A 12098-nucleotide genomic window follows, 5' to 3' on the forward strand; every position below is an offset into this window, starting at 1 on the left:
CCAGCCTGGGTAACAAGAGCGAAACTCCGTCCAAAAAAAAAAAAAAGATGCAGTTTCACTCTTGTTGCCCAGGCTGGAGCGCGGTAGCGCAATCTCAGCTCACCACAACCTCCGCCTCCTGGGTTCAAGCAGTTCTCATGCCTCAGCCTCCTGAGTAGCTGAGATTGCAGGCATGCACCACCACACCCAGCTAATTTTTTATTTTTAGTAGAGACGGGGTTTCTCCATGTTGGTCAGGCTGGTCTCGAGCTCCCGACCTCAGGTGATCCACCCGCTTTGGCCTCCCAGGCATGAACCACCACTCCTATCCCTGTCTTTCTTTATCTGCTAGAGTTAGCAAGATTAAGCCCCTAAGCTGAAGGAAGGTACATCTTTGCTTCCTGCTGACTTTCATGAGCTATTGAATCACTTTGTATCAGCCAGGCAGGAGACAGATGGACATGCTGAAATGAGTCATAGAGAAGATTTTCATGGAGGGGATATATACAAAGATGTTGGCAATGTTAAGAGAAAGCTACAAGGAATGAGAAAGCACTCTCAATGCAGCAGCAGACCTGAAGGAGCAAGGGGAGGAGTGATTACCAGGCCCCAGAGAAAGCAGCTCCAGTTGTATGAGGGGCAGTCTGACTGGAATATGACTTTCGGGGGGGAGGGATGAATCCAGTGCCAACCTAGGGCAACCCAGAAAAGAAAGAATTGGAGAATAAATATTCCTATGTCAATTTTCTCTCTGTGGTGCTTTCCCACCAGTGTTTCTCATTGGCCAAACCAATTGGGAGCTTAAAGGTAGGAGAGCCCATTGATGCAATGTGTAGAAGTCACCCTTCTGGGACACACAGAATGATGGAGAAGCATGGTGAGTGGCTCTGAAGGAGTAAACACAGTATCCCACACACATGGCAACTCTAAATTTTTAAACGATGACTTAAGAGTTTTTTTCATAGCTCAAATGGTCATCCACCATCACTTAGACTCCCATACTTCTCTTCCTCCTAGAGTCACCAGCTATCCACTGACACCAATTTTTCCTCCTAACATAGAACACACCTGCTGCATGTAACTCTGGGAGCTCATTACCCCCAGTGACATATTTACCCTAGGTTTTCTTGTCAACCCAGGTATGCCTGTGTGTGTGTGTGTGTGGGTGCTCCCCTTCTCCCTCAATTTGTAATGTAAAAATCTCCATGTCATTACAATATTCTGTTAACAAAAAGTGACTGGGCAAACAATAAAATAAAAAAATGTAATCTTTATTAGTTTTGCACATTTTAAATGTTGGTTAGCATTATTTAGTGTAATAGTAGCATTTTCCAGCATGCAGTTCACGAATACAGTTTATCTAAGTAGTTTTAAGAAAAAGAGGAGCCTATGGTTTGCTTCTGCAAGAAACACAAAATGTTCTGATGTAATTGACTATATAAGTTGACTACTCTCTGTTCTCATGGAAAAAAAAAAACAAAACTGTGAAGCCCACATTATATTTAGAACAATCTAGAGCAGCATTACTCCGAAGAAATGAAAACATAAACTGAAGTTAGAAGAAAAGGAAAAAAATAAAAGTAAGTACTACTTTCAATTCAGCTAGTACAGGTACTACCAGAAGTATAAATAAAATTTTAAACCCTTTTCCAATTGCAAAGCATACTTTGGAGATGAGTCGTGAACCTATTTTGCTCCTTAAAATTGTGAAATAATCTAAAATTAGCAAATGTAATTAAAAAACCAGAAATCTACAACTATCCAGTCCTGTTTTCATTTCTTATTTAGCAAATTTCTTTCATGAAAAAGTACTATGGACAGAAAGTAAGAAAAGTGATTGTGATATCAACCTGAAGATAATTTCCTCTTCATATTTATGTACATAATGCTGAAAAATAAAATAAAATGACTTTTTTTACAGTATTTATATTTGCTTATAAAATTCTAAACACATTTTTAACAGGTTAAGCGGTGTGTTTTTTTTTAATGTGTCTGTACAGTCTGGCTATACACCATATGTTATCCACTTAAAATTTAAAAATAATCAAAAAGCTGTTAAAGTGCTGAAAACTATTGCTTAATGACTGAAATAAATGAGATCTGTTGAACAATTCCTTGACTTTACCACTGACATATGGTTTCTCATAAATGAGATTCTGAGCAGTGAGAGAAACCAGATACAGCAGCATGGTAATATAAACATGCATTGATAGCATCCAAACTACCTATAAATGGTACAGAATACATTATATTACCTGTGTAAAGCTTGCACTCTACATTTCTTGTGGTACATATTTGATGCAATAAATACTGTGCTTAGATCATTATTTGTTTGCTCAAACGTGCACCACAGGGTAAAATGACTATTTACATAATAAATAGCATTTCATTAACATACACAGTGTCAACCTTGCTGAGAGCTGAAGATGGCTAAACAAAGTGCAGGATAAAGCAGAAATTTATAAAGAGTTATTTTAATCAATTCAGTATTCTGGGGGTGGACGGTGAGGGGCAATATTCACTATTCAGTTTTTTTTTTTAACATGACAAAAACAAAACCCATAAAATTTGTGACTCCAGACATTTGGATGACGTTTTCACCTACTAAAATTTACTGGCCTACCCACAAACAATCTACCTGGTCTAGGGGCTAGATTTTGCAAAACAAGATCAGCAAAGCACCTCCACTTATCACCCAATTACCTCTCCCAGAAATATGGTGAAATTTAAGAACTCGTTTTTCTTGTGACTTTTTCTCATGCATGATCTCTAAGTGCAGCATGCCCTCATGCAAACCACGACTTTGTGTAGCTGGGAGGGCCATGTGGTTGCCATACCTCCCAGGTGGCATACCTGTTATAGAGGTCCTTTAGTCTATTTCTCAACAGAAACCTTGTTTACAAAAATAGTCACATATAATAAACACATGGATTAACAAAAAGATGAATCCACTAACAGATTCTGTAAAAATGTGACAAATGTGGCAGTTGAAATGCAAACAGTGGATACAATTACTACACTAAAGTGTTTCATGTTAAACAATCCCAAAATTATACGTTTGTACCCCTTGAAACTGGTCCCTACAGTCTGACTAGCCATTGTGTCTCTTAACTTCAGCAGTGTCAGCTGGTAGTGAGAACAGTAACCTCCTGTCAAGGTCATCTCCCCTTTACACAGTCACAGTTTGCTGACAAGGGGTCACTGTCTTATTGTAGGCACTGACCTTAAGTAGATTTTTGTAAAAACAGTCAGTTTGGCATTGACCTCCTAAAGGAGTCCTGTTGATAAAAATGCATCACCTTCACAGGCTGTAAACAATTTGTCACCCAATTATTTTTATTTGTTTTCATTTATTTCCCTTTGGCTTTTTCATCTTTGCCTTCTTGCTCATGTTTTTCCACGATTGGCTTTGTCACCCGGTCATAGGAGGGTGGACAAGCAGCAGTGGACATGGTCAGATCAGTTTTTTCTGTAATAGAGTTTTCATTTATTCTGTCAATTATCATGTCTTCTTTTATAAGAAGATTAGCCCCACCTTTGATTTTGTTTTTATTGTATGTAAAGGATGCTTGTTTTACAGTTCGCTTTAAAAGGTGGCGCCTGTAAGCACGCTGAATAATAACAGCAGATACTTCCTCTTGTTTTCGTTTTAAAGTAGTAGTGATTGGCTGATAGGAGGCCTTGGAAGGATTGGAAGCCATGAATCGCTCTTCCATCTGTATTCGGAGAGCATCCATCTCTCCACTCTCTCCTAGAACCCGCTTTGTAAAAGCAAATAAGATATCAAGACAGTGAATCCGGTCACCACTTACCATGGGCAAATCCATGGCAATGAGCTGGAGTTTGTTTGGTTGTGGCAGATTAAGAGGAGGTTCAAGTGCAGCTGCAAACTGAGATAATTTTTCAAATTCCATGAACTGGGTCGCATCGGGATCAAACTTCTCCCAAACCTCATAGAACATCTCAAAGTCATCCTCACTCAGGGGCTCTGCACTTTCTTCAGTAGCAACACTGAAGTTCTCCAGGATGACTGCGATATACATGTTCACCACAACTAGGAAGGATATGATGATGTAACTGACAAAAAAGAAAATTCCAACAGATGGATTTCCACAGTCTCCCTTAACCGAGCTTCCAGGGTTAGCTTTATTAGGGTCACAGTCCGGTGGTTTGCTGTTGAGAATAGGGGCTAGCAATCCATCCCAGCCAGCAGAGGTTGTAATTTGGAACAAGCAGATCATGCTGTTGCCAAAGGTCTCAAAGTTGAACATGTCATCGATTCCAACTTCCCTCTTAACATAGGCAAAGTTGGACATTCCAAAGATGGCGTAGATGAACATGACCAGGAAGAGCAGGAGGCCGATGTTAAACAACGCGGGAAGGGACATCATCAAAGCAAAGAGCAGCGTGCGAATCCCCTTTGCTCCTTTGATCAGACGCAGGATTCGGCCAATCCTGGCAAGACGAATCACTCGGAACAGGGTAGGAGACACAAAATACTTTTCTATCAGCTCGGCAAGAAACATACCTATGAATAAACAATGAGAATACCAACCAATGAAGAAATTATGCATTAAAATAAACATATTTCTTCCAAAGTTCCGAGGTGAAGTTCAGAGTCCTGAACCCAGTTATATTATCTTAAATATGACAGTCATATGATGTATATATAATTGTATATAATATAAATTATAAATAAATCTTAATTTTGAATTCCAGCAATAATTTCAACTTTAAGGATTACAGTACTTTTTTTTTTTTTTTTTATCTTTAAGGGATGTTTATAAACTACTTTTAGTTTACATAAAGTCCCAAGTCAGAATTTAAAAAGAAAATAAGTTAAAAAAGCATGTCTGGCTGAACAGCAGTGGCCTAACAGTATAAGTACAAGTTTATACGTATACGGTGACTTTTTCTGAAATTGCCATATTCTAAATTCTCTATTTACTCTTTTTCCATCTGAAAGTTTTTGATGCTACTTTCATCTCTCCATGACCTTGATACTTACTTAACTTCCACTCTAATATTTTTATATACTTATTTATGTATGTTCTGGTGCATTTCTAAAAGGATCTCAGGTTGATGCTCTTTTTAGTCTCCTGTAGCTAATGCTGTACCTCAATTGTTTTTGGTTTCCTGTACCTGACACTGTAATCTCAATCTTCCTCTTTTAAGCTTCTATCTCCATTTGCTTTTTAGATAAAAACCGTACTTGTAAAGATAAAGAGAAGAGTTCAAGAAACTAAATGCCTTCAAGTTTAAACGCCTCATTCTGAAAAGACTAAGTGTAAGACAGAGAGTGTGTGTGTGTAACAGAGAGAGAAGGAGATATGTGAGAATACAACTCTTATACCTTAGCCACACTAATTATAACCAAGGATTATAATTAGCGGGAATCAAAGGCTATATACAACATACGAGTTGGATAAAAGGCCAATTTCTTCAGAGAAAGAGTGGCATGAAAATCTGTCAGAGGTACCTTGTTTTGGAGAGTAAAATGTTGACCCAGGTATATCATCCTATTTAGGGAAGAATGAATATTTTAGGCCAACAGAAGGATGCTTTTCACTTTACTAGAGCTTTAGTTGTTTCCAATGAAATGAGTTATCGCTCATGAGGCTAGTCATATGTTCCAGGCTTTGAAGTATAGTACTGATGATGTCCCAAGCCACTTTATTTCCCTTGTGCATTATTATTATAAACCCATTTTTAAGGTTGTCTATAAAATCTCTATATGATACTCATAAAGAACCTACTATATGCATTTGCTAACATTTAGTCCTCATTTTTATTCTCTTTCTACTCAATACTTTTCCTTATCTTGCAGCTGCTTTCAACTAATATTCTAATATGCTGGTAACTCCATGTCTATTCTCTAAAGCAATATTTTTCCTGTACCAGACTAAATTTCTAGTCTTGTTAACAGAACCATCAGATACTGTATGGGTTCTTCAATCTCAACATGTTAAAAACATTTTTATCTTATTTAATTAGCAGTTCTAGTTCAAATGAATGATGTTTTACTACATTCACACTAAGTATATTGTTTATGTATAAAATAGATAGAATAAGAAACAATACTGACATATAGCAGGAGACATTTTGTTAAAAAACCAAACACACCTGGATAAAATATATCAAAATATTTACAATGATTATCTTTGATTGCTGGCATGACCTTGATTCTAATTTTGATTATTTCACTTATATTAAACTAAATTTAACAACTTTAAATGTTTCTTACCTACAATGGAGAGAATGACAACCACAAAATCAAAAATATTCCAACCAATGGTAAAATAATAATGGCGTAGGGAAATGAGTTTCAGTACACACTCTCCAGTAAACAGCACAATGAACACTAGATTGATTCGTGACAAAATGGTAGTCACATATTCACTCTGGTCATCTGTTTCCACCATCATTGTGACCATGTTAAGACAGATGAGAATCATGATGCTTATGTCAAAAACTTGTCTGGTTACAAAGTCAAAGACCATTCCTTGAAATTTGTTCTGTAAAGAAACAGAAATGTTTTTAGCAACAAAAGAGTTTTCTCATGCACATTAGCATCAAATACTTTCTGCATTAATTGACTTTCTAGTTTCTTGTAAAGTGGTCATTGGCCCTGATTTTTGTAAGGATGATTTATAGCATATTAATTGTTAAAATTTAGTTATTTAAATTGCCATTTACCAATGTGTATTTCTCAGAATAGCAATCCCTTGTCCAAAGAGTGTTTCTGATAAAAAGCAAAAAACAAAAACAAAAACAAAAAAAACCCACAGAATACTATATACTTCTTCCAAAGGTATGCAATGCATATCAACATTTTAAGATCATGAGAAGGTAAGAAACCTGTTTGATTTTGTTTTTCCAGACTTTCCAATGATCAGTTGGACAATGCATCCATTTTAAAATATAGTATCTATTAATATTTCACTTGTTGTACTCTCAAATAATTGTTAAGGGGAATTTGGAATTTCCAGGACACATCTATAACATTATGTATTTAAATGCCACATATGACAATACTCATATTCTTCTACCAAATACCCTTGGCTAACATTGTCAGACATAGAATGCTGGACCTGCACAAGGATAATCAGACCAGAATGACATTTCTTATATGTTTATGTCAAAAAAAAAATCATGTTCTTTGTCATTGATCTGTGATTCTACTCCCCACTTCTGCCACTGGTAGTCACTGAAGGCAATCTGCAGGCTTTTTTCTTTGGGCCACTAAGGAATTCTGAGGGTATTTTCTAACACATTTTTCCTGCGAATTGTTGATTCATTTCTACTTTCAGTGCTAAGTTTTAACAGAAAAAGCACATACTTCTCATCATTCTCAGGAAGGCAATATTTGGTCATCACAATATGAATATTTACTAGTATTGGTTTCCTTGATGTACCCTAGGAATTACTGAAACCTCTCAGATCATCATCATGAAAATCTTTATCGTGTGGGATAGTAGCTCTCTATTTTCATAGCAGTTTGTTTGGCTCATCATGGAAGCATGAGTATTGTTATTTATCATCATAAATTGTAATTACTGACCCTGACTTCTGCAGACATTATTAGTAGTGTCTAACTCTATAGCCATACATATGAATAGTAGATACTGGAATTCTTTCCTCCTTTAAGACACTTAGTATCTCTAGTGAAAAATAAAATAGAAGTAAGGTGTTATTTGACTCAACACTTCATCAATTTTTTAAAGTATTAGAAAACTGCATTTCCTGTAGCCCCATCCAAAGGTTTACTTCTTTCCCTGATATTACTTGGCAACCATTCTTGAATCGTGTGATTAACTTTCTTGTGTGCACATCACATTGTCTATGTGTCCATTGGCCAATTAATATGGATTCTAATGGTGTTCTTCTAAATCTCTTGTAGTCAAGGATGTATCTTCTATTTCTCCTTGTTCTTTTTTGGTCATTAATTTTTTTTTTTTTTTACTGTTACCATAAAAGATACAATTACGCTCTAAAAGTGAAAGAAATGTTTGCTACTGAAAATGTTAGCTACTTTCTTTTTGTAAGACAACCATACACGTTTTTGTTTTTATATTTTCCCCCATATCATTTGGTATTTCTTACTCCTGGTCGAGGTATGGGCTTTTGAGGTTTTTTCGATCCTAATTTTTTCATTGCATTATAGTATTTCTTCTGTTCTTCTGTCATAAAGATGTCTTGACCTCCAAAGTATAGAAAAGAAAAATCAAACTGGTTAAAACTGTGTCCTTTTGTACATAATTTTTCAATGTTAAAATAGAAAAGGGATGACTGAAAAAAGAAATGCAAAATTCAACCAATTAGTATAATTTATCTGGGATTTTAAATTTGAAAAATTGAAAGTGCTCTTTAGGTATGATAATAATATTTAATTCCCTAAATCATTCAAAATTGACTTTATTATTATTATCTTATGAAGAAAAACACTCCCAAATCTCAAAAAGGTTTATTATTTTACCCAAGACCATACGCTTAGTGAGTGGTGAAATTTGGTTCACTGAGATAATAAATACTTGGTATCTTATATTATATACACTGCCTTTATGATGTTAAAGGCAATGATTTCTTATTCAAATGTAGCAAATAATTAGAGTATGTATGCTGCAAGATGGTTTGGAGTTACTTATTTAAAAAAATCACTCTAACTCTGTCAAGAATTAGAGCAAAGGGATAAAAAGAAAACTGGATAAATTAGTGAGAGATTTAGGGGATAAATCAGAGTGCATAGCATAGTAAGTATGGGACAGACCAGCAGGGATACAAGGCTGGAACACTGGCAAGTAAGTGAAATGGAGTAGCCTGATATTGACTACAGAGTACTTCTAGTAATAAGAAAAGGGAATTGAGGGGAGAATGTTCTGTAGTGAAAGCAAGCACTCATTATACAAAAAGCAATCATACTGAGCAAGTGAGATGAAGCAATAGTACATAAAAAAAGAAATACAAATGGCTAATGAGCATTTGAGAACATGTTCAAATGTAATAAAATACCTAGAAGTCGTAACAGTTAAGGTAATAAAAGTCCTAAAAATTAAAATCAAATACAGTTTTCACCTATTAAATATCAAATATTATAAAAAACAAAGAGAATGTTTGGTGCCAGTTAGGGAACAGTGGCATGGGTGCTCATACACTGTTTTTGGGAGTTTGAGTAGATACATTATATCTGGGGCAGTGAAATATTTCACTGTGGGAATTTATTCTAAGGAAATAATTAAAGAGTTATTTTTTCTCTTTTTCCTTTTTGCACAAAGACTTTCAACAAGGTACTATTTAAATCACTAAATATTAAAAACAATCTAAATTATCAACCTATTGGGGAATATATAAGTAAATTATGATAATGTATATATGAATACTTTTAACAAAATGAGAAAATACTTACATTAAGTCAAAAGTGGAATTTATAATTATAGATTAAAAATCACAACAATAAGAGTGTGTAGAAATAGTTCGAACAGAAAAACAAAATGTGAATGGCAGCAGTTACTTCCAAGTGATGATATTTATTTGTTTTCCATATGTTTTATAATATATATATAATTGGGACAATAAAATATGCCTTATAAATGATAAATAATAAAGAGTCATCCAATTCCAAGATTGAAAGGGATAGCTTATAATCAAATATCTTGGACAAATAAGTGGGAATATATAAAATAAATCAATGAAAGAAAAAAGTATAAACACTAGAAGAAGCTTACATCCAGTGCCTAATTTCTTGCAAAGATTTAGTTGGAAAACATATTTTCAAGGGGGAGTGGGTAGTTGTAGGGATAAAATAACAAGTTGCCTTTGGGAAAGGGGCATATTTGGTTGCTTCCTACTTTTGTTCTAATTATCATTATTTTTTAAAGATAGGAAATGTTTCTTGATAGTGAATAAGAGGAGAAAAACTTTATGAACCTATACACAAGAGTGTGGAACTCAGTTATTCTTAGCTTTATATAGCTGGAAATATATAGGTAGTGAATAACGGAGAGGAAGGAAATATAAATGATAATATATACTCCCATTTGGTTTCTAAATTCAAGTACCTATTTGGTGGAGAAAACACTTTAAGGAATAATTTTCTATCTCAGTACAAGAGAAAATATTAGAAATACTTATCTTCTTTTTTTGCTGGTTGAAGTTATCTATGATGACACCAATAAACAGGTTCAAGGTGAAGAAGGACCCAAAGATGATGAAAATAACAAAGTAAAGATACATGTACAGACTTTCCTCATACTGAGGCTGGAGTTCCACCTACCAAAGGAGAATATTTTGTGAAATATTACTATACATTTTAGTGCTGGAAATGTCACTGGCGCTTTTTCATGACAATAGAAATATTATTTTTACTAATATGTCAGCTTTTTTTTTTTCTAAATCAACTACCTCTAAAAAAGATCTCTGAAATTAGCCTTTAGGGATGTTTTCATGTGAAAAATATGGCCATTGTGACATTCTACAGTCTATTTTTATAACTATAAATACAAATAATGCTTTTCTATTTGAACAATAAAGTGCTAAATTTGCAAGTTTTTAAGATACTGAATTTTAGTAATTTTAAAATTATTAATAAAAAATTTTCAAGTATAAATATCTATAGGATAGGTTCAGAAACAATCATTCATGTTTGCATGAAATAATGTAGCAAATAAGAAATGAGTTGTTCATTCAGATGTTTGACACTCTACGCTAACCTAACAGTCATTGAATTTTTCAGATCAAGTAGACATAACTGGACAGTCCATTTTATAATTTCCCAGTTGATTATTTAGTTCCTAGATTGTGCTTGTAACAAATGGGCTATCACTTATAATTTGGTAATAGAGTGAAATAGTCACTATAGTTTTTTAACAGATTCATGTCCTTCTAAAGGCAACCAAGTTAAAACCAACTAAACACACAAAACAAAATATAAATGACAAAGTGAAATAAAGCAACTCTGGAGGTTGTCAAAACAATACTCAACATAACTAAAACAATGGGAAATGCATTTTGAGAAAGATAACACCGAACTATCAGGTTAAAGACTGCAGATTATTCTTTATGACGATAAACTAAACAGATGGGACTTCAGAATAGAAAGATGAAAGTTGATAGAAAATACTACATCTTACTCTACTTTGTAGAGCAAAGTTGGAATGAGCATGAATTTCAGTTTAGGTCACGGAGCCTGAAAGAGGCTGAAATCAAATAAAATAGACTTATACTTTGGTGATGTACACTTAAAGGAATCTGTTGGCCGCAGGAGTGATAGTAACATTAATAAAGGCTCCAGTCAATTCATGGATGCTAAAATCATATAACAGCATTCTTTTATATGGTTTAAAATAAGATTATTTGAAAGAAACCATCACAGAAATCTAAGGCTGACAGAACAATATCCATAACTTTTCATACTGTCTAATATGGAAGGTGAGTATACATTTTAACTAATGATAGAATTCATGTATTTCTTTAGATCTGGTCCTGCACACTGAAATTACTTCTAATTATATAATGTGTGGATAAATAGGAAACAAAAGAGAAAATATTTGTTAGTTCCTAAATATATGAATTTGTTACTTTGATTTTCAAAATAATTCATGTTTTGAATTATCTTAGTAAGATCTTTCTGATAAACATTGCTATGATTGAATATTAACCTGTCACATTTTTTCCTAAATATTTTAAATCAAGATAGAATCACTTCATTGGTTTTTTATGCTTTGTTCAATTAATTTTACCACCTGGTCAATATTGTAAAAAGACTTAGAATACAAGGAATACTTACATTTCTAGAATCAACTGCTGCATACATTATATCCATCCAGCCTTTAAATGTGGCCTATTAAGAAGGACATGCACGTTTTACTTTGGAGGAAAAATAATTTAGACCTGATGTTTAACAAATATTCTTAGCGATTTAATTTTCAAAAAGAAATACTTGTGAAAGATATTTCAAAACAAGTTTTCCATCCATAGATTTTGGACCAAGACAGTATCTTAATTAGGCTATTTATTTCTGGAATACATATCGAACAAAATGGCCATTTGATATATCCTCTCATTTGATAACCAAATCACAAATATACTTTTCAATTCTTTAGAGTTCATGGTATCTTTTTTTT

At 34.1% G+C, this 12098-nt stretch overlaps 1 protein-coding gene and 1 long non-coding RNA gene across 5 annotated transcripts in view; one reads left to right on the top strand and one right to left on the bottom strand.

Moving 5' to 3' along the window:
- LOC119474137 overlaps positions 1 to 1522 on the top strand; it is a 5394-nt gene extending 3872 nt beyond the window's left edge. The window contains exon 2 of the long non-coding RNA XR_005203428.1: positions 945 to 1522. This is a non-coding gene — a long non-coding RNA (uncharacterized LOC119474137). The remainder of the gene's footprint in view (positions 1 to 944) is intronic.
- Positions 1230 to 12098, bottom strand: part of LOC108317712 (sodium channel protein type 1 subunit alpha) — a 144683-nt gene continuing 133814 nt past the window's right edge. For 2 of the 4 annotated variants that reach the window (XM_037745791.1, XM_017548385.2), the window contains exons 23-27: positions 11762 to 11815; positions 10108 to 10245; positions 8083 to 8187; positions 6224 to 6494; positions 2854 to 4507 (exon numbers count right to left, since the gene is read on the bottom strand). In XM_037745791.1, coding sequence (XP_037601719.1) covers positions 3330 to 4507; positions 6224 to 6494; positions 8083 to 8187; positions 10108 to 10245; positions 11762 to 11815 — 1746 coding nt within the window. In that variant the 3' untranslated portion in view covers positions 2854 to 3329. Of the gene's footprint in view, positions 4508 to 6223; positions 6495 to 8082; positions 8188 to 10107; positions 10246 to 11761; positions 11816 to 12098 lie in introns of all 4 variants that reach the window. The other 2 variants (XM_017548370.2, XM_017548376.2) reach the window with 2 other exon arrangements.

Source organism: Cebus imitator, unplaced genomic scaffold, assembly GCF_001604975.1.
Source record: "Cebus imitator isolate Cc_AM_T3 unplaced genomic scaffold, Cebus_imitator-1.0 Scaffold10, whole genome shotgun sequence".
In the NCBI taxonomy this organism is placed as follows: domain Eukaryota; kingdom Metazoa; phylum Chordata; class Mammalia; order Primates; family Cebidae; genus Cebus; species Cebus imitator.